Consider the following 25,426-nt stretch of genomic DNA (forward strand, 5'->3'; position numbering starts at 1 on the left):
TGTCTCTCTCTCTCTCTCTCTCTCTCTCTCTCTCTCTCTCTCTCTCTCACAGGAAACCAGAGAAAGGCGTCCAGTATCTGATCGAGCGGAGCTTCGTTCCAGACACGCCCGTGGGCGTGGCTCACTTCCTGCTGCAGAGGAAGGGGCTGAGCAGGCAGATGATTGGAGAGTTCCTGGGCAACCGGCAGAAGCAGTTCAACAGAGACGTACTGGAGTGAGTTCATATGGATGGATGGATGAATGAATGAGATGCATGATTGAATGGATGGATGAATGAATGAATGAAGGAATGAAGGAATGAATGAAAGAAGGATTGAATGAATGAATGAATGAATGAATCACAAAGCAAGACGTCATGAGATCCAGCAGGGATTGATTGTCTTGTTAGGTAATCTGAACCAGTGTTTCTAAAAACAGTGGGTCAGGACCTACTTGTGGGTCGTGGACACATTTTTATGGGTCCCTTTATTTTTATATTTTTGCAGTTTTTAGTTTTTTATTATTATTATTTCAATACATTTTCAAAACACATTCCCCCCAAATCAATTGAAAACAAAATTCTATGTTTTTCTTTTCAGGAAATTCATGAAAAATCATTTAGAAGGAAAAAAACCAGTATAAGAAGAATCTGCGCAAAGCGACGTGTTGTGCGCTTGTATATTTTCACTAGTTTGGGTCCCGGGCAAACATCTAATCTGTCTTTTGGGTCTCGACCTCAAAAGTCTGGATACCACTGATGTAAACTATTGCACCACCAATCGGGTCGGGTCGGTACCGATCGGGCCAGGTCGGGTTCGGGCAGAGTTTGAGAACTTTACCCTGCATGCACCCTGCACACGCTGCCTGGTCGGAGCCCTGCTGTGACTCAGTGATTCCACTGGAAGCACAGCTGTACCGTAGAGGGAGGAGAGGAGAGGAGAGGAGAGGAGAGGAGAGGAGAGGAGAGGAAGGCCTCATGTGTGACTAAGAGCTTTATGGTTTAAATCCCTCAACACGTGAGAGAGAGAGTTCAGCTGCACTGCAGTAACCTCACACCAACTACACAGCCTCGGCTGTACCGGCCGTAAACCAAGCCTGTCTGGGATTGGTTGAGCCGTAACCAAGCCAGTCTGCGATTGGCTGAGCCAAAAACCAAGCCTGTTTTGGATTGGTAGAGCCATAATCAAGCCTGCGTGGAATTGGTTGAGCCATAACGAAGCCTGCGAAACTATTGCAATCACGCACAGTCTGTTTGTTAGTCCATCTATTGTTTATGTATGTTACGCAGACAAAATGTTTGAATGTCTTTACCAAAGGCTGCTAAAATGTATCTTTTGAGTGAGTGGTAAAGTGGTAAAGTGCCTGCCCATCACCACGTTTGCATTCACAGGAATGTGTGTGTGTGTGTGTGTGTGTGTGTGTGCACAAGTCAACGTGGCTATTTTTTGTAACGTGTACAAATGCTTCTGCATGCGTTTAAGTTGGCCCTGGTGGTGTGTGTGTGAATCCAGCTTTGTTTTTGCATACATATACTGACCTCCATGTGTGTGTGTGTTCAGCTGTGTGGTAGATGAGATGGACTTCTCCTCCATGGAGCTGGACGAGGCTCTCAGGAGGTTCCAGGCTCACATCAGAGTCCAGGGAGAGGCTCAGAAGGTGGAGAGACTCATCGAAGCCTACAGGTGAGCATCAATATACCTTAATTATATATAATACGGGTCAGCGGTGGCTCAGGGGTAGAGTGCCTGGATGGTAACCGCAAAGGTTCCCAGTTCAAACCCGGGCTCCCCCAGAGTTACTGTCGAAGTGTCCTTGAGCAAGACACTGAACCCCTAATTGCTCCCGATGTGCTAGTTGGTGCATTGCATGGTTTCTGCTGCCATTGGTGTGTGAATGTGTGTGTGAATGGGTGAATGTAATGCACAATCTCTGTAAAGCGCCTTGGATAAAGGCGCTGTATAAATGCACCATTTACCATTTATAATATACTACAGGTGAGCATCAATATACTTTAATCGGGTCACGAGAAAATGTAATGTTTCCCTTTTTTTCGTTTATTAACTAAAAACAAAATCTGTATTTTTCAAAAGATTTTAAAAAAGTAAAAAAAAAAAAGCATTTGATAAGATTTAGCCTCTCAGACTCAAAGCGTAGAATATTTTGTTATCGTTGGATAACATTTTGTCCACAATTCCATGCTGTAGGAGAGACAGACAGCAGGCGATAATCCTTATAAACACCACCACTCCAGTCTTTAGAAGATAAGGTTATTCTTCTCCCTCAAGGTGTTCTACGTCCTTATAAGTTATAAACACCACCAGACTCCAGTCTTTAGAAGACGAGGTTATTCTTCTCCCTCTGTCACAGTGAGACATGTGATGGACCAAATGCAGAACCAAGAGCAGGCAGGCAGATAAAGTAGAATGATGATTTATTCACAACTAGACAGGACATACAAGGGCAGGACACTGTGACAACAAACTATAATCTGACAAGGGAACACTGAACACTGGGAGGTATAAATAGATACAAAGACTAACTAGACACAGGTGCAACATAACTACAATCAACACATGATTGGCTGACACTAAACAGGTTACAGGACACAGGTGAATTACAATGCAGACTGGTGAGACAAGGCAGGTATCAACAAATGGAGCAGACAAGAAACACTAGGAACACAACTACACAATAAGAGTACACCACAGACAGATATCGTGACACCCTCAAGGTGTTCTACATCCTTATACTGTAAGTTATGAACACCTCCGGACTCCAGTCTTTATAGAAGACGATCGAGGTCACAAGATGAGGCAAAGTCACGTCCTGATACAAAACAAACAGTATTCTGGGGGAAACTATGTCCCCTTCGGGGGCCTGTGTGTCCGTTTTTTAAATCTCTAGCTCTTCTCCACACCTTAGAATAAGCACTTCAGTAGAGTGGTGGTGGACAGTACATTTTCATTGAGTAAGTGTTGCTATATTTTTGGATAAGAAGGCCCTATTTTTTAGTTTCTGATAATTGCAAGCTGATGACTTTCGGTCTACTACATTTCAAATATAAATATTGTACGTGTATAACTCACGAATAGATCATTTAACCAATATTTATTATAGAATGAGAATACAACAAGTGTGCATATATTATCTTATATTTATCTTATATCTTATATTATCTTATCTAATATTTTATCTTGGCATTCGGCTCTGCTAAATATTTCTCCCTGCTCGGCACAATTATCGTAAACACCATCATTAAACATTAAGAGCAGGCAGATAGATAGCGCCTGGCTTGAGAAGGTCAGGATTGGTCAGAATTGTATTGAAATGATAGGCCCTTGAGATGCAACATCTCATTTTAGAGGGGTCCCATACACACATAACAACACAGGCAAAACATACATACAATACAGTGCAGTTACACAATAGACAGTACACAATACACAATATACAATACAAACATGTACAGATACAGTTAGCTTGCTCATCCTCTCCCCAGAGCTGCCAACCTGCACACATTTTGTGTACCAACCACGCAATTCTAGGCGTATAGACACCTAGAATTGCGTGGTTGGTACACAAAATGTGTGCAGGTTGGCAGCTCTGTCTCCCACCCACTCCCCCATCCCCCACAACTCTTTTTAGACAAATACATTGTGAATGCATATATTGTGAAGGTCTCACGCAGTCTCCAAAATGAACCGTGTGTGTGTGTGTGTCTCTCTACATCCTGCCCCCTGCGTGCAGCCAGCGGTACTGCATCTGTAACCCCGGGGTGGTGCGCCAGTTCAGGAACCCAGACACCATCTTCATCCTGGCGTTTGCCATCATCCTCCTCAACACGGACATGTACAGCCCCAACGTCAAGCCCGAGAGGAAGATGAAGATCGACGACTTCGTCAAGAACCTCAGAGGTACCCGAGTTATGTCACTAAACCAATACCACACTTTGTTGACATAAAAAAAAAGTTTCCTATATTCTTTTTAGGTTTTCTGAGCTCAATTGCACCCAAAAAGACCTGGACTTTGAACATTCACTAGATGGTCTGGGGGTTTTCTGAATAATTTGGCTCAAACAAGTGCTGATTTGCCTGTGGACTGTGATGTAACAGTCCACAAATCCCATATATGACATAGACATACCACTTTGCCAGCAGATCGATGAGTTGAGGGATTTTGCCTGTTTTCACTGCAGCTCAAAAGGCTTCGGACCACACAGAGAAAACCCCAGGCCACAGAAAATCCACTGAATGTTCAAAGTTCAGGTTGTGTGGGTGTAATTGGGTGTCATAAAACCTAAAACAAAGATCATGAAAATAAATTAAAATGGATGTCGTGAAAGCTTTAATGTGTGAGTGTTGTCCTTATTACTAAACCAGCAACAAGTAGGCCCTCCAGCAACAAGTAGGCCCTAATTCCCCGAATATATTTTTGACACACATTGTGATGTTTTGTCAGGTGTGGACGATGGGGAGGACATTCCCAGGGAGATGTTGACAGGGATATACGAGCGGATTCGGAGACGAGAGCTGAAGACCAACGAGGACCACGTGTCCCAAGTGCAGAAAGTCGAAAAACTCATCGTGGGGAAGAAACCGGTGAGCCGACCTTTTGACCCTGTGGTGAAACAATGGATCGACCCCCCCTGTTGCAAAATGACCTAAATATAAATCACACTTGTGTGAAGTGAGGAGCGCTCACTGTATTTATATCGGCCCACATGATGTCTTAACGTCGTTCTTTAGTGCCCTAAATAAACATTAAAGTCCATGACGTAATCTTCAAAAGTCATGCATTGAAGGGGTTAGTGCCTCTCAAAAAAAACATATATATATATACTACGACTAAATATCATACGTTTTTAACCGACTAAATCTACAGTTAATTTTGTCGACAAAAATGCTTTTTGGCGGTACCTTGATGGCGTCGTAATGTCTGATTTTACACTTGTTGCATGTTGAAAATAGCTGATCTACAAGCTTACAACGCGTCACAGTGACCGCAACCAAACATAAAATGATCTCTTCTCCACTAGTTCCTCCCTAACATTTTAGTCTACGTTTTATTTGTTGCCAAAATTGTCAGTATTATTAGTCATAGTTTTAGTCATCATGGCTTATAGTTTTCCTTTAGTTTTGGTCAATGAAGGCAGTCGAAGAACATTTTTTGTTTTAGTTGAGGAAGTCAACACTGCATCACACCCCAGTCAGTCTTAGGAAGTCAACACTGCATCACCCCAGTCAGTCTTAGGAAGTCAACACTGCATCACCCCAGTCAGTCTTAGGAAATCAACACTGCATCACACCCCAGTCAGTCTTAGGAAGTCAACACTGCATCACACCCCAGTCAGTCTTAGGAAGTCAACACTGCATCACACCCCAGTCAGTCTTAGGAAGTCAACACTGCATCACACCCCAGTCAGTCTTAGGAAGTCAACACTGCATCACACTGACCCCAGTCAGTCTTAGGAAGTCAACACTGCATCACCCCAGTCAGTCTTAGGAAGTCAACACTGCATCACCCCAGTCAGTCTTAGGAAATCAACACTGCATCACACCCCAGTCAGTCTTAGGAAGTCAACACTGCATCACACCCCAGTCAGTCTTAGGAAGTCAACACTGCATCACACCCCAGTCAGTCTTAGGAAGTCAACACTGCATCACACCCCAGTCAGTCTTAGGAAGTCAACACTGCATCACACTGACCCCAGTCAGTCTTAGGAAGTCAACACTGCATCACCCCAGTCAGTCTTAGGAAGTCAACACTGCATCACACCCCAGTCAGTCTTAGGAAATTAACACTGCATCACACCCCAGTCAGTCTTAGGAAGTCAACACTGCATCACACCCCAGTCAGTCTTAGGAAGTCAACACTGCATCACACCCCAGTCAGTCTTAGGAAGTTTCGGCTTCAGCCCTTTCCTTTTCGGTCAATTGTATCATCCTTGTATGTAATAATGTTGGATAAACCATGACCGAGACAAATAAACTATCTATCTATCTATCTATCTATCTAAGTCAACACTGCATCACACCGACCCCAGTCAGTCTTAGGAAGTCAACACTGCATCACACCGACCCCAGTCAGTCTTAGGAAGTCAACACTGCATCACACCCCAGTCAGTCTTAGGAAGTCAACACTGCATCACACCCCAGTCAGTCTTAGGAAGTCAACACTGCATCACACCCCAGTCAGTCTTATTGATGTGTTTATCTTGTGCCTCCTTTAGATCGGCTCTCTGCATCACGGCCTGGGATGTGTAAGTATCCTTAACCCATTCAGGGTTTGGTCTTTTAAGCATCATAAACCCAAATGGTCCATTTGTTTCCAAAACTATAATTTAGCTGGGGACCCCCTGGAACTCCCTCAAGGACCCCTGGGGGTCCACGGACCCCACATTGGGAAACGCTGCTTTACACCACTGCTATAAAGACTAATGACTGCACTCCTGTTAGTGGTGCTCAGACAAAGCACACTGTAATAAAGCACACTGTAATCGCTACAATATCCTGTAGATCATGTTGCATTTTTTACTAAGGTTGCAGCTATTTCTGTACCAATGCACTGTGAGCCTCCCTGTGCTGTGCTCTCACGGTGACATCACCTGAATGTCAAACAGAGGAGCGGAGAGTAGACGCTCACTGACACCGCAGTCCATACAAAGACACTGGCTCTGCTTTGTCTTCACCGTCTGAATATTGAATCGATTCCGACCTTTTTCCACATCAAGGTCCATTATTTATTCTGCACCTGAGCAACGTACGGACCACCATTTGAAAGACATCTCTCTGTCACCCAAACTAGTGAAAATAGCAATCAATCTTCAAGCTCACAACACGTCGTTGTCAATGGATGGATTAAATTGTGTATGCCCTTTCTATCTAATCTAATCTTTGAGAACCACTGCCTTTTATTGAAAGGTTGAAAGTAGACTGACAGGAAATGGGGAGAGAGGTGGGGGGGGGGAGACACGCGGGATCGGGAGTCGAACCCGCAGCACGCCGTCAGGCTGGCTTAGCAGCCTATAGGTGCCCAGACGGTTGAGCTAACCGTCCGGGAAGAATTGCCAGCTTTAAATCTAGAAAAAGAAAATGCTATGGATTTTTTTTAAATAATTTGTTTGTGTGTGCGTGTTGTGTATGCATGTGTGTGCGCATGCAGGTATTATCTCTCCCCCATCGGAGGCTGGTGTGTTACTGCCGGCTGTTTGAAGTGCCAGACCCCAACAAGCCTCAGAAGCTGGGGGTCCACCAGAGAGAGATCTTCCTCTTCAACGACCTGCTGGTGGTACGTACTGTACTACTGTATACCCTAGTCCAGGTGGTACGTACTGTACTGTGTACCCTAGTCCAGGTGGTACGTTACTGTACTGTGTACCCTAGTCCAGGTGGTACGTTACTGTACTGTGTACCCTAGTCCAGGTGGTACGTTACTGTACTGTGTACCCTAGTCCAGGTGGTACGTACTGTACTGTGTACCCTAGTCCAGGTGGTACGTTACTGTACTGTGTACCCTAGTCCAGGTGGTACATTACTGTACTGTGTACCCTAATCCAGGTGGTACGTACTGTACTGTGTACCCTAGTCCAGGTGGTACGTACTGTACTGTGTACCCTAGTCCAGGTGGTACGTTACTGTACTGTGTACCCTAGTCCAGGTGGTACGTTACTGTACTGTGTACCCTTGTCCAGGTGGTACGTACTGTACTGTGTACCCTAGTCCAGGTGGTACATTACTGTACTGTGTACCCTAGTCCAGGTGGTACGTTACTGTACTGTGTACCTTAGTCCAGGTGGTACGTTACTGTACTGTGTACCCTAGTCCAGGTGGTACGTTACTGTACTGTGTACCCTAGTCCAGGTGGTACATTACTGTACTGTGTACCCTAGTCCAGGTGGTACATTACTGTACTGTGTACCCTAGTCCAGGTGGTACGTACTGTACTGTGTACCCTAGTCCAGGTGGTACATTACTGTACTGTGTACCCTAGTCCAGGTGGTACGTACTGTACTGTGTACCCTAGTCCAGGTGGTACGTACTGTACTGTGTACCCTAGTCCAGGTGGTACGTTACTGTACTGTGTACCCTAGTCCAGGTGGTACGTTACTGTACTGTGTACCCTAGTCCAGGTGGTACGTTACTGTACTGTGTACCCTAGTCCAGGTGGTACGTTACTGTACTGTGTACCCTAGTCCAGGTGGTACGTTACTGTACTGTGTACCCTAGTCCAGGTGGTACATTACTGTACTGTGTACCCTAGTCCAGGTGGTACATTACTGTACTGTGTACCCTAGTCCAGGTGGTAAGTTACTGTACTGTGTACCCTAGTCCAGGTGGTACGTTACTGTATTGTGTACCCTAGTCCAGGTGGTACGTTACTGTACTGTGTACCCTAGTCCAGGTGGTACGTACTGTACTGTGTACCCTAGTCCAGGTGGTACATTACTGTACTGTGTACCCTAGTCCAGGTGGTAAGTACTGTACTGTGTACCCTAGTCCAGGTGGTACATTACTGTACTGTGTACCCTAGTCCAGGTGGTACGTTACTGTACTGTGTACCCTAGTCCAGGTGGTACGTTACTGTACTGTGTACCCTAGTCCAGGTGGTACATTACTGTACTGTGTACCCTAGTCCAGGTGGTACATACTGTACTGTGTACCCTAGTCCAGGTGGTACATTACTGTACTGTGTACCCTAGTCCAGGTGGTACGTTACTGTACTGTGTACCCTAGTCCAGGTGGTACGTTACTGTACTGTGTACCCTAGTCCAGGTGGTACGTACTGTACTGTGTACCCTAGTCCAGGTGGTACGTTACTGTACTGTGTACCCTTGTCCAGGTGGTAAGTACTGTACTGTGTACCCTAGTCCAGGTGGTAAGTACTGTACTGTGTACCCTAGTCCAGGTGGTACATACTGTACTGTGTACCCTAGTCCAGGTGGTACGTACTGTACTGTGTACCCTAGTCCAGGTGGTACGTACTGTACTGTGTACCCTAGTCCAGGTGGTACGTACTGTACTGTGTACCCTAGTCCAGGTGGTACGTACTGTACTGTGTACCCTAGTCCAGGTGGTACGTACTGTACTGTGTACCCTAGTCCAGGTGGTACGTTACTGTACTGTGTACCCTAGTCCAGGTGGTACGTACTGTACTGTGTACCCTAGTCCAGGTGGTACGTACTGTACTGTGTACCCTAGTCCAGGTGGTACATTACTGTACTGTGTACCCTAGTCCAGGTGGTACGTTACTGTACTGTGTACCCTAGTCCAGGTGGTACATTACTGTACTGTGTACCCTAGTCCAGGTGGTACGTACTGTACTGTGTACCCTAGTCCAGGTGGTACGTACTGTACTGTGTACCCTAGTCCAGGTGGTACGTTACTGTACTGTGTACCCTAGTCCAGGTGGTACATTACTGTACTGTGTACCCTAGTCCAGGTGGTACGTACTGTACTGTGTACCCTAGTCCAGGTGGTACATTACTGTACTGTGTACCCTAGTCCAGGTGGTACGTACTGTACTGTGTACCCTAGTCCAGGTGGTACGTTACTGTACTGTGTACCCTAGTCCAGGTGGTACATTACTGTACTGTGTACCCTAGTCCAGGTGGTACGTACTGTACTGTGTACCCTAGTCCAGGTGGTAAGTACTGTACTGTGTACCCTAGTCCAGGTGGTACGTACTGTACTGTGTACCCTAGTCCAGGTGGTACATTACTGTACTGTGTACCCTAGTCCAGGTGGTACGTACTGTACTGTGTACCCTAGTCCAGGTGGTACATTACTGTACTGTGTACCCTAGTCCAGGTGGTACGTACTGTACTGTACTGTGTACCCTAGTCCAGGTGGTACGTTACTGTACTGTGTACCCTAGTCCAGGTGGTACGTTACTGTACTGTGTACCCTAGTCCAGGTGGTACGTACTGTACTGTGTACCCTAGTCCAGGTGGTACGTACTGTACTGTGTACCCTAGTCCAGGTGGTACGTTACTGTACTGTGTACCCTAGTCCAGGTGGTACGTTACTGTACTGTGTACCCTAGTCCAGGTGGTACATTACTGTACTGTGTACCCTAGTCCAGGTGGTACGTACTGTACTGTGTACCCTAGTCCAGGTGGTACATTACTGTACTGTGTACCCTAGTCCAGGTGGTACATTACTGTACTGTGTACCCTAGTCCAGGTGGTACATTACTGTACTGTGTACCCTAGTCCAGGTGGTACATTACTGTACTGTGTACCCTAGTCCAGGTGGTACGTACTGTACTGTGTACCCTAGTCCAGGTGGTACGTACTGTACTGTGTACCCTAGTCCAGGTGGTACGTTACTGTACTGTGTACCCTAGTCCAGGTGGTACGTTACTGTACTGTGTACCCTAGTCCAGGTGGTACGTTACTGTACTGTGTACCCTAGTCCAGGTGGTACGTTACTGTACTGTGTACCCTAGTCCAGGTGGTACGTACTGTACTGTGTACCCTAGTCCAGGTGGTACATTACTGTACTGTGTACCCTAGTCCAGGTGGTACGTACTGTACTGTGTACCCTAGTCCAGGTGGTACATTACTGTACTGTGTACCCTAGTCCAGGTGGTACGTACTGTACTGTGTACCCTAGTCCAGGTGGTACATTACTGTACTGTGTACCCTAGTCCAGGTGGTACATTACTGTACTGTGTACCCTAGTCCAGGTGGTACGTACTGTACTGTGTACCCTAGTCCAGGTGGTATGTTACTGTACTGTGTACCCTAGTCCAGGTGGTACGTACTGTACTGTGTACCCTAGTCCAGGTGGTACATTACTGTACTGTGTACCCTAGTCCAGGTGGTATGTTACTGTACTGTGTACCCTAGTCCAGGTGGTACGTACTGTACTGTGTACCCTAGTCCAGGTGGTACATTACTGTACTGTGTACCCTAGTCCAGGTGGTACGTACTGTACTGTGTACCCTAGTCCAGGTGGTACGTACTGTACTGTGTACCCTAGTCCAGGTGGTACATTACTGTACTGTGTACCCTAGTCCAGGTGGTACGTTACTGTACTGTGTACCCTAGTCCAGGTGGTACGTACTGTACTGTGTACCCTAGTCCAGGTGGTACGTACTGTACTGTGTACCCTAGTCCAGGTGGTACGTTACTGTACTGTGTACCCTAGTCCAGGTGGTACGTTACTGTACTGTGTACCCTAGTCCAGGTGGTACGTTACTGTACTGTGTACCCTAGTCCAGGTGGTACGTTACTGTACTGTGTACCCTAGTCCAGGTGGTACGTACTGTACTGTGTACCCTAGTCCAGGTGGTACGTTACTGTACTGTGTACTCTAGTCCAGGTGGTACATTACTGTACTGTGTACCCTAGTCCAGGTGGTACGTACTGTACTGTGTACCCTAGTCCAGGTGGTACATTACTGTACTGTGTACCCTAGTCCAGGTGGTACGTACTGTACTGTGTACCCTAGTCCAGGTGGTACATTACTGTACTGTGTACCCTAGTCCAGGTGGTACATACTGTACTGTGTACCCTAGTCCAGGTGGTACGTACTGTACTGTGTACCCTAGTCCAGGTGGTACGTTACTGTACTGTGTACCCTAGTCCAGGTGGTACGTACTGTACTGTGTACCCTAGTCCAGGTGGTACGTACTGTACTGTGTACCCTAGTCCAGGTGGTACGTTACTGTACTGTGTACCCTAGTCCAGGTGGTACATTACTGTACTGTGTACCCTAGTCCAGGTGGTATGTTACTGTACTGTGTACCCTAGTCCAGGTGGCACGTACTGTACTGTGTACCCTAGTCCAGGTGGTACGTTACTGTACTGTGTACCCTAGTCCAGGTGGTACGTTACTGTACTGTGTACCCTAGTCCAGGTGGTACATTACTGTACTGTGTACCCTAGTCCAGGTGGTACATACTGTACTGTGTACCCTAGTCCAGGTGGTACGTACTGTACTGTGTACCCTAGTCCAGGTGGTACGTTACTGTACTGTGTACCCTAGTCCAGGTGGTACGTTACTGTACTGTGTACCCTAGTCCAGGTGGTACGTTACTGTACTGTGTACCCTAGTCCAGGTGGTACGTTACTGTACTGTGTACCCTAGTCCAGGTGGTACATTACTGTACTGTGTACCCTAGTCCAGGTGGTACATACTGTACTGTGTACCCTAGTCCAGGTGGTACGTACTGTACTGTGTACCCTAGTCCAGGTGGTACGTTACTGTACTGTGTACCCTAGTCCAGGTGGTACGTTACTGTACTGTGTACCCTAGTCCAGGTGGTACGTACTGTACTGTGTACCCTAGTCCAGGTGGTACGTTACTGTACTGTGTACCCTAGTCCAGGTGGTACGTTACTGTACTGTGTACCCTAGTCCAGGTGGTACGTTACTGTACTGTGTACCCTAGTCCAGGTGGTACGTTACTGTACTGTGTACCCTAGTCCAGGTGGTACGTTACTGTACTGTGTACCCTAGTCCAGGTGGTACGTTACTGTACTGTGTACCCTAGTCCAGGTGGTACGTACTGTACTGTGTACCCTAGTCCAGGTGGTACGTACTGTACTGTGTACCCTAGTCCAGGTGGTACGTTACTGTACTGTGTACCCTAGTCCAGGTGGTACGTTACTGTACTGTGTACCCTAGTCCAGGTGGTACGTACTGTACTGTGTACCCTAGTCCAGGTGGTACGTACTGTACTGTGTACCCTAGTCCAGGTGGTACGTACTGTACTGTGTACCCTAGTCCAGGGCTAGTGGCAACCTTTAACCCATTCTGACCGGGCACCCATTTTGGTGTTAGCATCATGTTATGCTTTATCTATTGAAAAATAGCAGATCTACAAGCTCCGAGTGGCGCGATACGAGCTTGTAGGTCTGCTATTTTTTAACAATCGAAGAACAACAGACATTTTTTTAAATCTGATCTCAGGTCAGAATGGGTCAATCAGACCAGTGTGTGTCCAGCGGAAACCTCATATGAATCTGATCTCAGGTCAGAATGGGTTAAGGCACCGGTGCCAACATTGGCATAAAGGAGGGTGATCACTGGCATCAGTGTGCCAGTGATGTAGTCAGAGGAAGTCCCTCACATCATCTGTATGTAAATTGCATCCTGCACACAATTCTACATTCATTAAAACTCTGAAGTGTGACTGGGGGCAGAGTCTGGGAGATAGGTGGGTTATTGCTATTGAGTCTAATGACCATTTATAAATATTTAAAAATAAATGGAAAAGGTTATATTCGTGCACGATCAAAATATTAAACGACGCCTGCCCTAGTCTACCAGACTACCACAGTTGGTCCATTTTTGTATTGACCTGGGACAAACAGGATATGTTAATAAATAGCAGATCTACAAGCTCATAATGCATCGAATTGCAACACACTGACAGTGCTCCCTGCGCGTCTCTCCCACATGCAGGTCACCAAGATCTTCCAGAAGAAGAAGAATTCTGTGACGTACAGTTTCCGACAGTCCTTCTCGCTTTACGGCATGCAAGTTCTGGTCTTTGAAAACCAGTGTAAGTATGTGTGTGCGTGTGCGTGTGCGTGTGCGTGTGCGTGTGTGTGTGTGTGTGTGTGTGTGTGTGTGTGTGTGTGTGTGTGTGTGTGTGTGTGTGTGTGTGTGTGTGTGTGTGTGTGTGTGTGTCATGTATCATTCATTATCATCCTTCGACTGTCGTCCAGATCCTAGATGCCACATCTTTCCATCAGGGTCCTGTCAGCCATTGCTGCTCCCAGTTCTTTGAATATCAGTCCTGTGTGTCCCTGGAGATTGTGTCAGGATATGTATGAGGTCTGGTTCCTCTGGATGCGCTAATATTTATACTGTATGCATTACTCTCCTTCAGATTATCCCAACGGAGTGCGTCTGACGTCGGCCGTACCCGGAGCCGACGTCAAAGTGCTGATCAACTTCAACGCCCCCAACCCCCAAGACCGCAAGAAGTTCACAGACGACCTGCGAGAATCCGTCGCAGAAATCCAGGAGATGGAGAAATACCGCATTGAGTGTAAGAGAAAAATAGGATTGATTGATTGATTGATTGATTGATTGATTGATTGATTGATTGATTTACTTGTGCAAATGGGAGAACTGACTGACTGACTGACTATCAGTCGGTAATAATAATATAAAATAATAATTAATGCTAAAAAGTGTGTTTGTGGCAGTCACTCATTATTAGCTCTTTTGTCTTTGATATATATATATATATATTATCAGTGTTATCACACAAACTCTCCTGCGTACGTAACGTGTTGTCCTGTCCCGTGCGCGCGCAGCGGAGCTGGAGAAACAGAAGGGCGTGGTGGTGCAGAGAGGCAGCGTCGCCTCCCAGCACGGCGGCGGCGCCGGGCCGAGGAAAGACCCCACGGGCAACGGGCAGCTGAGCCGCGCCAGCCTGGACGACAGCTACGCCACCGGAGAGGGCCTGAAGAGGAGCGCACTGAGCAGCTCGCTGCGCGACCTCTCAGACGCAGGTATAATATACGACCTCTCAGACGCAGGTATAACGCTCAGAGATAATATATGACCTCTCAGACACGGGTATAATAATCGACGTCTCAGACGCAGGTATAATATACGACCTCTCAGACGCAGGTATAACTCCTCAGAGATAACATGACCTCTCAGACGCAGGTATAACTCCTCAGAGATAACATATGACCTCTCAGACGCAGGTATAATATATGACCTCTCAGACACAGGTATAATATATGACCTCTCAGACGCAGGTATAATATATGACCTCTCAGACGCAGGTATAATATATGACCTCTCAGACGCAGGTATAACGCTCAGAGATAAATATTCATGAAAATAACTTTTTCTTTTTTTTTAGGAAAGTTTTTTGAAAATATTTTAATATAATTCAAAACAAAATGTAGGAAACAAAAAACCGATGGAACCTATAAAAATGTCTCCGTGACGCTGGCGTGCTCCTCTTCCCAGTGCTTACAGTACCATCACGTTTAAGCGATCTGGACACAGTTTTTGTTGTTAATGTTTTGTGGAACGCAGGTCTCTTCCTCCTGACAACCATGAGACGTCCATTTTGCATTGTTTTAGCTAAGCTATTCATACTAACATAGGACGTTTAAGCAGTGAGCACCTCAATGGTTGATAGGTTGGGTATCACACTGTGTGTGATGTATGTATAAAGGGGTGATTCAGAGCAAGCCCTGAAGAGATGGAGGTGTTTTTTCAATGGCTCCACGTCTAATTTAATCAAATTCAAGGTTTTTGCTTAATCAACACAGGAGCTCTGAAGATCAATGCCATCGATTAGGGTTAGGCTCGTGCTTGGTGAGAGGAATTAAGGTATTGTTGATTCTAGCAGAGACACTGGTGGACACTTGCAGTCTACTTCGACAAAGTGCACTTCAGCTTAGGGAGATACTGTGATGTATATACTTAAGCATGTGCACTTAAGCCTCTCTATTGATCCAGAATGCCGCAGCACGCTTGGTCTTCAAACCAGACAATTATTCTCACATGTCTCCCCCCCCTTCTCCGCTCCCTCCATTGGCTCCCGGTTACTGCCCCCCCACACAGAGTACAAAACACTGATGTTGGCCTACAGAGACAGAACCAAAGGTATGGCACCCCCATATCTCCAAAGTCTGATCCAACCCTTACAACCCCCCTCCCCCGCTCGCTCAGATCAGCCAACACAGGGAGGCTGTGTTTCGCTAAAACATCCGGGACAACGCTCCACACGTCCTAGACGCTTCTCCCTCCAGGCTCCCACACTAGTAACTCCATTGCGGTTAGAACTGCAAAGACACTCCTGATCTTCCGCCAACTCACATCTTCAGACTCCACCTTAGCCCATAGCACTTGCCATAGCACTTGCCCTATAGCCTCGACTCCACCTCTTCAGACTCCACCTTAGCCCATAGCACTTGCCCTATAGCGTCGACTCCACCTCTTCAGACTCCACCTTAGCCCGCTCCGTAGCCTATTTGTTTATATCTATGGTCATGCCAGTCCGTTGCTCTTCACAGTGCATTGTAGTAGACACCGCAGTCCTCCTGTGATGTAGACTAGTGCTTATACAGTAGTTGATAGAATCGATGGTGTGCTTTTGATTAGATTTTATTTTATTTGATTAGCCTTTAACCCATTCTGAACGGGCACCCATTTTGGTGTCAGCATCATGTTATGCTTTAGCTATTTAAAAATAGCAGACCTACAAGCTCGTATCGCGCCACCGAGTGGCGCGATACGAGCTTGTAGGTCTGCTATTTTTGAAAAAAATCGAAGAACGACTGACATTTTTAGAATCTGATCTCAGGTCAGAATGGGTTCGTCAGACCAGTGTGTGTCCGGCGGAAACCTCGTATGAATCTGATCTCAGGTCAGAATGGGTTAAGTGGAAGTGGTGTGAGATGGACTGTTGGACCTATACTTACTGTGTGTACACTGTACAGTATATACAGTATGGAATGAGTGTTGGCTTATAGTTGTACACAAAGCTCTAGATGTGTAGATGGCTAAGAAGACGTGTCTGATGTGCTTCGTCATAATTACGGCACTGTAGATATTAGACATGATGTGCAATCAATGTTTAATAAAACGTAGACATTAGAAGGCATTATAACCGTAGATATTAGACATGATGTGCAATCAATGTTTAATAAAACGTAGACATCAGAAGGCTTTATAACTGTAGATATTAGACAACATGTCTGATGTGTTTATACGTGTTCCGCTTCAGGAAAGCGTGGGCGGCGCAGCAGTGCAGGATCATTAGACAGCAATATGGAAGTAAGTTCTGTCACCTCTCTGTCCATGGCATGCACAATTAAATGAAAACATATATAAGGTCCGCAAACTGGCAAAATATGTATTTATTGCTTGATTTAACGTTTCGATCGATCACACGCGTATGTACGATTCTATACTGTGTGATTGAAACAGTGAATCGAGTGATAAACAGTGTGCAGACAGTGTTTTATTCTGTGTCTTGATGTTTGTCCTGCGCCTGCTGGGCACTAGCTGTGCACTAGCCTTTCTATGCACGGTGAAATCCTCAGTGTTCTTTTTAAATCTGGGAGTGTGCAGTACAAATGCAAACCAAATGGACCTGTACGTGAACCACTTAGCACTATTTTATTCATTGTTGTACTACGATGGTGTCACGCAAAAAGAAAAAAAGAAATGTGGTTGAAGAAGGAACACTCTGGCTTTTACTGTGTATGCATTCTGAAAAGCTCAAAGCTTTTTCTTTCGAACTTTCACACTGGTTTTGCTTTGTAGTTTAGTTTGACTTGTTTGCTTTTGCTTTGGGGGGGGGGGGGGGTGGTGGGGTGGGCGTATCTGTGCTTTGGGGGGGAGGTGGTGGGGGTACAGTATCTGTGCTTTGGGGGGGAGGTGGTGGTGGGGGGTATCTGTGCTCATAGGTCTCACCTCTGCTCTGCATGATGGGAACCAAGCGATGACACACAACACTCCCACCAGGACCGACGACTAGGGGTGTAGCGATATAGTAACTGCATCGAAAAATCTATTTTAATTTCAAGAATCAAAGTACCGTATATGGAAATGAAAACAGCAACATTGACTTAGTATCGTATCGTATCGTTTTGCAATGCAAATAATCGGTATCGAATCGTTTTGCTTTGCAAATTATCGATTGTATCAATACTACATTCTTGTGCATGGTATTTAGCATTTTTTAGAAAAAGAAAAAGAGGGGTTTAATTACTTAGTTTAAAATAATGTCAATGTATTTTAAATATTTACTGTATCGATTTCAAATCATTGAATCGTATCGTATCGTATCGCCATAATGAACCAATATCGTCCATGTATCGTATTGTCAACCATGTATCGTGATACATATCGTATCGCTGTTAAAATGTATCGTTACACCCCTACCGACGACATTTACACTTACAGTACACCAACCGGCCTCGCCACTCACCTCTGTAGACTTATATCTCCATTTTATTAACAACAACAACAATAACGGTTAAGTCAGATAGATAGCAGACATCGTACAGAGAGAGAAAAGGTGGAGAGCGTAGGGGAGTGACATGCAGCAAAATGATCTGGATATCCGGGACTCACTGATAATGGCATTGTGTGCCCATTTGATATCCCTAACTTGGACTGGTATGCCTAACCACTATTCATTCTTTTGTAATTCTACGTAATCGAATCGTCTCCACCGACTTCAGCTGTTTGGGAGAAAGATGCTATCAAGCTTTGTTTGTCACGTGAACAAAGAGACTGCATCTATTTTCCGAGAAGACGCTGGAGTTTCATTTCTGAAACATTGCATCCTGTGGATGTGCTCAATGATTGTCGGCTATGAATAGTGGCTGCTCGCATTATTTGCATGTAGCGCATGGCTCTTGAGATAGCTGCTTCTTTGCTTTAACAATCTGTTATGTTGGTTCTTTTTTGTATTGGTGTTCTTTTTGTTTGTTCCTTGTTTAATGACAACTTGTTTTCCAGCGTTTGTTTGTCTGTTTCTCTCACTCCAAACCCAACCAGGAGATGGAGAGAAATGTCATAGTGTTCCACTTCCAATGTTGTCCCCTTTTTCTTTTTTTCATCACTTCCAATTGAACTTGTTTATCCTCTTATCCTTTATGAGTTATCTCCCCCAATAAATATCCAAACAGAAACAGTATTTTCTGTTCATTAAAGAGCTGCAGAGACTCTAGATGCCAGTGAACCTGACGCTTATTAAGCCAACAGCGCCACCCCATGGTCACACATTCACATTTACTCATTAGGCTTCTATACACACACCTCATTGATATAGAGTGTTCAGTAACAGTGTTAAATAGCTCTATATTGTGACACTAATAGAACTAAACTAACTATGCACCATGAGGACGTATCCTCAGTGATGTATCCCAAGGTCATCGGGGTTTCGGGTCTCTCGAACATCATCCCCCTCACTCAGGTGACCCAGCCGGGGTGATAAAGTCCGGACTTATGTCCCAGTAGCTATATTCTCGGTCAGTCCCATTAGGGCAAGACCAAGGCCACACAATCCGTTGCTCCGGAACTACTCTGCCGGGACTGGGAGGTACGCATGGAAGGACTAGGCTCTGTGGGTTGACTCCTGTCCGGGCCCCTCCTACGTCTCATTAGGTCCACTCCTGCTCACACCAGGCCCAGGCCCTGTGCGTTGCACCAGATTCCCAGCACCAGACACTTCATTCAGGGGTGGTGGATTATATAATGGCCCTCCTAAAGGCCTCTTTTTGAGCTTCCTCCTCACGGAGGACACAGGCTGGGTCATCAACCCATACTGCTTTACTCTACTGCTAGTGTCTGTGCAGTAACAGTGTTAAATAGCTCTATATTGTGAATGTGATACTGCTCATTGCTAGAGGGTTTGTGCAGTAACAGTGTTAAATAGCTCTATATTGTGAATGTGATACTGCTCATTGCTAGAGGGTTTGTTCAGTAACAGGCTGTGTCCATGTCTCTGCAGCTCTTTAGTAAACAGAAAATGCACTTTCAGGTCGGGATACCAATTTTATCCAATGGTGAAAGAGAACTCATGCAGGATGCAGTCAAAACAAGTGAAATTGGAAGTGATGACACTAACAAAATGAGCAGGCGAAATATAGACTAAAGATTTAATTTAACATTCTTATTAATTTATCCCATTTAGAACTGAGACCAGATTCTACAAAATGTCTTCCAAATCAGACAGTTCTGAAAAACCGGTGGTTCTCAAACTATCTCATGTCAAGGAGATCCAAAATTACTTGTATTTGGCCACGTCGTCCATTTGAAAATATGTTGTTCCAGGAATCCCCCAGAAGAAATGAGTTAAAAACGTTCGTTGTGAAAGAATATATATTTGAAGATTTGCGTGACATTTTCACAAATTAAAAAAAATAGCAGATCTACACGCTCGTAGCTTGTGTAGATCGTGGCTACGAGTCTGCTATTTTTACGACATCTGCTATTTTTCAACAGCTAAAGTTTGAAATGGTGGTTAAAAGCTAAACGTGACATAGATGCGTCCTCGGGTCTAAATTGGTTGAATTAAAATGCAGTGTGTAATAAATAATGCCTGTCCTTAATTGTCCTCCGCGCAGGGCTCCACCATTAACAGCCCCCACATGCGGAGGAGAGCGCCCCCCTCTGGCAGAGACGTCCCGCTGCCGCAGCAGCAGCGCCACAGCATGCCCTGCAGCTCCTCCTCGTCGGGGGGGCGCCTGCAGGGCTTCGGCGGCTCCACCAATAAGCAGCAGCGGGCCAAATCCCCCGCCGGCTGCAGCCCTACCCCCTCGCCACACCCCCACCACCACCACCACCACCACGCCTCCTCGCACCCCAGGGGGGGGGGGACCCCCGAAACCGACCCGCACTACGTGGGCCAGAACCCCCCGCCGTACCACCACCACCACCACTACCACCCGCCCGCACACCTCCAGCACCCCCCGCACCAGTACCACCCCCCCCAGTCCTCCACCTCCTCCTCCCATGGGGGGGGCGGCCACGGCCCCCCTCACTCACAACAACAACACCACCACGGGGGAGGACCCCCGCAGGCGGCCCCCGTCTCCCCGGTGCCCGGCGGTGGCGGCAGCGCCAAGCCCAAACACAGCGGCATCAGCACGGTGGTGTGAGGCTGCTGTGAACGCACACACACACACACACACAGGACGGAACTGGATGTTTCAGGGAAAAGGGGAGGGAGTATGGTGGCGCTCTCTGTAGCAGGGGGGGGGGGGGGGGGTGACGTTTCTCTGCATTAACCCTGCAGATTAGCTTTTTCATGAGCGCAACCCGGTGTGGGCGGACTTGGTCGGTGCCGAGCGAGGGTCAAACCACAGACTTTTACGCCAGGGCTCCACTGGGCGCGTTTGGGCGCGTTGCGTCACGCGTGCGTGCGTCAAAAAACGAACCGGTTCAATTTTATGGTGACGGAGACGCGACGCAACACGGGCAGTGGAGCCACCCTCCATTGATTAAAAGGGCACATTCCCGACGCTGACGGAGACGCGACGCAGACGCGACGCAGACGCGACGCAGACGCGCCCAGTGGAGCCCTGGCGTTACGATTACCAGACGGCCGGTGCTTTTTCCGCCCACCGAGGCTACGGTCGGCCGGTCGGTGGCCCCTTCCGCTCGGTGGTTCTGGAGGCTGATAATGACCGCTGTACGTTGTCACGCACACGGATTGACCCGACAGCACGCACGGAACAGCGGTATATAGCACCCACGGAACAGCTGTTTATATAGCACCCATGGACCATCTGTTTATATAGCACCCATGGACCATCTGTTTATATAGCACCCATGGCACAGCGGGTTCAGCCCCTAAACAGTTACAATCTCATTTGCTGCTCGATGTTCTGCCGTGCGAAGGTGTCGCGCGGTGAAAGTAGCCGTCGTACACGCTCAGAGAATGGACTGTTTCAGCTAATTCAAATTAACCATCTTGGATTTTCCGATCGCAGAAATGGAACCCGAAAAAACTAAATGCTCTTTGGCTTTGGATTCTTGCCGCCTGGCTCAGAGCTTGTACGCCGGCTACTTCGGGGCGCATGACGCTGCACAAACAGGGGCCTCAGTTTGAGGGACTGTACTATAGTTTGACGATGTAAAGAAGAGCCATATGGACCGCAGACAGAGCAAGAAGCATGCACAACGATGACCACAAATACTGTTCTCATGTTCCCCCTTAAGAAGAAGACAATGGCCATCCTCGCGATAAACACGATCAAATTATCTCGCTCTACTATAGCGTATATATATATATCGCAGACGTAAGCAGCGATGTTTACGTTAATGTCTCCCATGTGTGAGTTTGTGTTTGTACAATGATGTGGCTGACTAACTCAAGGACAGACATGAAGTCTGTACAAGTATTTATTAATGGTATACTATGTAACTTTGCCCTGTGTTTACATGACAGTAAATATACGCAGTTTTTGACATTTTGTTTAGCCTCAAAAACGTCTCCTCTACCAAAACAAAATACAGCGAGAGGAGAGCATGATGCTATGGAGTAAAAAAAATGCAAATATGTATTGTTTTGTTATGTGAACACACAACAACGTTACATAATATACCTTTAATGTAGCATAATTAGCTCACAGCACACTGTGATACTCTCGGTTAGAAGATCATAAATGTGCCAATTATTGAAGCATTTACTGATTTAGTCACCAAACCTTTTGCTTTTTGTGTAAATTGTGCATATAGTATTTTGTAATATAATGATATTATCAACTGTTATTATTATTATTACGACAGGAGAAATAAATCAGCCTAAGGCACCAGTACAAAGTCTCAATCAGTATTATACACTTATATTATACACACATATATACATATACACGTTGTTTCACCGTTAAGAAACCCATCAAAGTTTGTATCAGTGAGCTGGATTAACTATAATGGTTGCCTTTGAATTAAGACAGGATTATAATATAATTCTGAAACATTATTTCGTTGTATGATGATTTCTCTGTCGGCTAAAATAGTAGCGGACGGATGGTATAATTATGGATCTGCTGTTTTTGGGGCGAGCGACGCGGCGGGTACAGCAAGAGTAGGCACGGAGGAAGAGAGTTAATTTTGCCATTTCTTCCCAAAATGTAAAAACATTAAAAGGAGCATTCAGTGATTTGGGTGATTTTGAAAAAAGAAAAACCCAGTCCACCCTATGGCTATACAGATCACTTAGCAATTTGTAGCAATTGTTGAAATAGGCCTATTGGGATTTAATTGTCAAAATGTTCAAGCCTGTTCTAATCATGTTTACTTTACGTTACTCAGAACCGTAGAAGAAGAGAGTTGTGACTCGCCACAAAGCGGGGTGCTATGGTCTATAGTTCCAAACATTGGAACTATCCCATTGAGATAAAATGAGCACTTCTGCATTCCATTGTTACACCTTGCTAGTGTCGTCACTCTCATACTCTCATACTAGATCACGCTGGCATTACTTAACCCGGTTCAAACCGGGAAGGCATCTGTGTAATTTTAGATCTTTGTGTTAGCTATATTCAAAACTAGCAGATGGACACACACACGCTATGCTATTTTTTTTAGAGTGTGAGAAGAGAACAACTACTGCTTCATCAGAGGACATTTGTTGAATCGGCCTCAGGTAATACGTTTAATGGTCTGAGACCATTTCTCCAAATCTTCCTTAAGTGCCCACTATTCCTGTTACCGACACTGTCCCACCATGGAGCATAAATGAAGCTGTGGGGGGTCTGCATGGAGGTCCTTCAAAGCCATGCAGTGTAGACGGATGCTCTGTCTCTACCACATAATGTCTCCGTCTGTCTTCCCTGCACGTTGCTGCAGACTTGGCACCAGAGTCGAGTCAAATCCCACAAACAAACAATTCATCTGAATGTCTGCTGGTCACTTATGGGCTGCTTGTCCACCATCATTGTTCATTTAATTGTATTTATTTATTTTATTCTAGAGGCTAATTTATACTTAAATCAAATGACTGACCGTGTTGTACGATACAATTATTATGATATTTTCACTTAGGCCTAAGTAAAGTGTTACTAAAAGGTCTTTGTGCATGTCATACAACACATTATAAATCAAGTATAAGTTATGATGAAATATAAATGAGTGTATGGCTGAGTATCGCCTGTTCAATTCACTTTCACTTGAGTAATGCTGTTTAAGTCAGCCAACATGATGTAACCCATGAAACATGATACAAAATGGGACAAATTGCATTAATTCTGCCTATTATTGTTATTAGCCCATTAAGACCTGAGGCCATTTCTAATGTCTTCTCTTCTAAATGCCAAAAGTTTAAAATAATTACTATATTGGCTAGCGGTGCTAAAACCTTTTTATGTCAAGGACCCCCAAAAAGATGCATTTGGCTGCAGCAAACCCTGATCTGAAAACATTTTGTTCCAGGGACACACAGAAGCAAATATTTGAGATTAAAATGTTTGCTTAAATCAATACATAGGCCTATACAGTACATTGCATTATGAACATGTGCTATATACAGTATAGTATATAGCTAGAATAAAAAATGACACCAATGTTTTAAACCATTTTAGACGGGAACCCCTTCTGGTGTTTATAGCATTATGTTATACTTTAGCTATTGAAAAATAGCAGATCTACAAGCTCATAGCGTGGCACCGAGTGCCGCACTACGAGCTTGTACATTAGGTCTGCTATTTTTTTTTAATCGTGAAAATGTGGCGCAAACCTTTCTTTGAATATTATATTCTTTCAGAGCGAACATTTCTAACTCAAATCTTTACTTCTGTGGGGGTCGCTGGAACATATTTTCAGATGGGGGTCGGCGGCCAAATACGTATAATTTTTAGGGTCCTTGACATGAAATATTGAGCACCACTGATACAGAAACATAGGTATTTCAGATAACCGTCATGATTTAGAAGACTTTTTTTATTTTGACGTCAAGCCTAAATGTTTTAATGGGTTAATAATAATTATTGTCAAGGTTCATTGCAGTATTTCTCCCCATTGACTAGCGTACAGCGGTTCTATGGACAGTGAGGATGAGGAGCAGCCGGTCCTGTGATGAAGATGATGATTTACTTAAAGGACCACTTCACCACTTTTCAACCTATCTTCATATAATAGGTCCTCACTAATAATCATGAAAAAATGGCGCAATTTCTTTTCTACTCAGTCTGTATCTCATAGGAGGGCTGTGGGCAGTTCAGAAACCGTCTTCCAGTGACATCATCGATGGGGAATCCAAGCTAATAGAAACGGCAGGCTTTCTAGTCCTGAAAAGTTGCAATACGAAAATGGAAGCCATCGTTCTCACGATAATGAAAATCTAAACATTATTGTAAACAAATCTTGTTTAGAAAAAATCTGCCTAATGATGATGTCACTGGAAGACTGTTTCTGAACTGCCCACAGCCCTCCTATGAGACACAGACTGAGTGGAAAAAGATCGTGCCATTTTATCATGATTATTAATGAGGACCTATTATATGAAGATAGATAGGTTGAAAAGTGGTGAAGTGGTCCTTTAAGTGGCAGAGTATACACGGTATTTATTTTTGCTTTTAATAAAATAAAAAATACAACTAAAATAGCAGCTTTACAGGGTCACAAAGCTTGCTTATAGAACTTCACTACTTTCTGAAATGGGGCTTTTAAAGCCACTTTCAACTGAACTTCATAACGGGTCCTCACTATAATGATCATTACAATGTGGCACCAATTCTGTCTCCTCATTATAATGTGGAAAAATGGGTGAAATGTTCCTTTAAAGTTAAGAGATTTGTAATAGAGGGGGAAAGGAGGGGTCCTAGGGTAGGGCCCTGTGGGACTGTTCCAATGAAGTATACCGTTTAACCCATTCTGAACGGGCACCCATTTTGGTGTCGGCATCATGTTATGCTTTAGCTATTGAAAAATAGCAGATCTACAAGCTCATATCGCGCCACCGAGTGGCGCGATACGAGCTTGTAGGTCTGCTATTTTTGAAAA

The 25,426-nt window shown here is 45.3% G+C and overlaps 2 protein-coding genes across 2 annotated transcripts in view; one reads left to right on the plus strand and one right to left on the minus strand.

Moving 5' to 3' along the window:
• LOC310863614 (IQ motif and SEC7 domain-containing protein 1-like) overlaps positions 1 to 20,644 on the plus strand; it is a 194,964-nt gene extending 174,320 nt beyond the window's left edge. The window contains exons 9-19 of the mRNA XM_083772076.1: positions 53 to 214; positions 1,539 to 1,661; positions 3,727 to 3,893; positions 4,438 to 4,577; positions 6,209 to 6,238; positions 7,141 to 7,266; positions 13,391 to 13,490; positions 13,821 to 13,982; positions 14,254 to 14,451; positions 16,692 to 16,741; positions 20,047 to 20,644. Coding sequence (XP_083628202.1) covers positions 53 to 214; positions 1,539 to 1,661; positions 3,727 to 3,893; positions 4,438 to 4,577; positions 6,209 to 6,238; positions 7,141 to 7,266; positions 13,391 to 13,490; positions 13,821 to 13,982; positions 14,254 to 14,451; positions 16,692 to 16,741; positions 20,047 to 20,580 — 1,792 coding nt within the window. The 3' untranslated portion in view covers positions 20,581 to 20,644. The remainder of the gene's footprint in view (positions 1 to 52; positions 215 to 1,538; positions 1,662 to 3,726; positions 3,894 to 4,437; positions 4,578 to 6,208; positions 6,239 to 7,140; positions 7,267 to 13,390; positions 13,491 to 13,820; positions 13,983 to 14,253; positions 14,452 to 16,691; positions 16,742 to 20,046) is intronic.
• LOC310863619 (uncharacterized protein) overlaps positions 1 to 25,426 on the minus strand; it is a 265,965-nt gene that overhangs the window by 74,146 nt on the left and 166,393 nt on the right. The gene's annotated exons all lie outside the window — the stretch shown is intronic.

The sequence above is a fragment of the Protomyctophum parallelum genome (genome assembly GCF_964188405.1).
Source record: "Protomyctophum parallelum genome assembly, chromosome: 8".
NCBI classification, from domain to species: domain Eukaryota; kingdom Metazoa; phylum Chordata; class Actinopteri; order Myctophiformes; family Myctophidae; genus Protomyctophum; species Protomyctophum parallelum.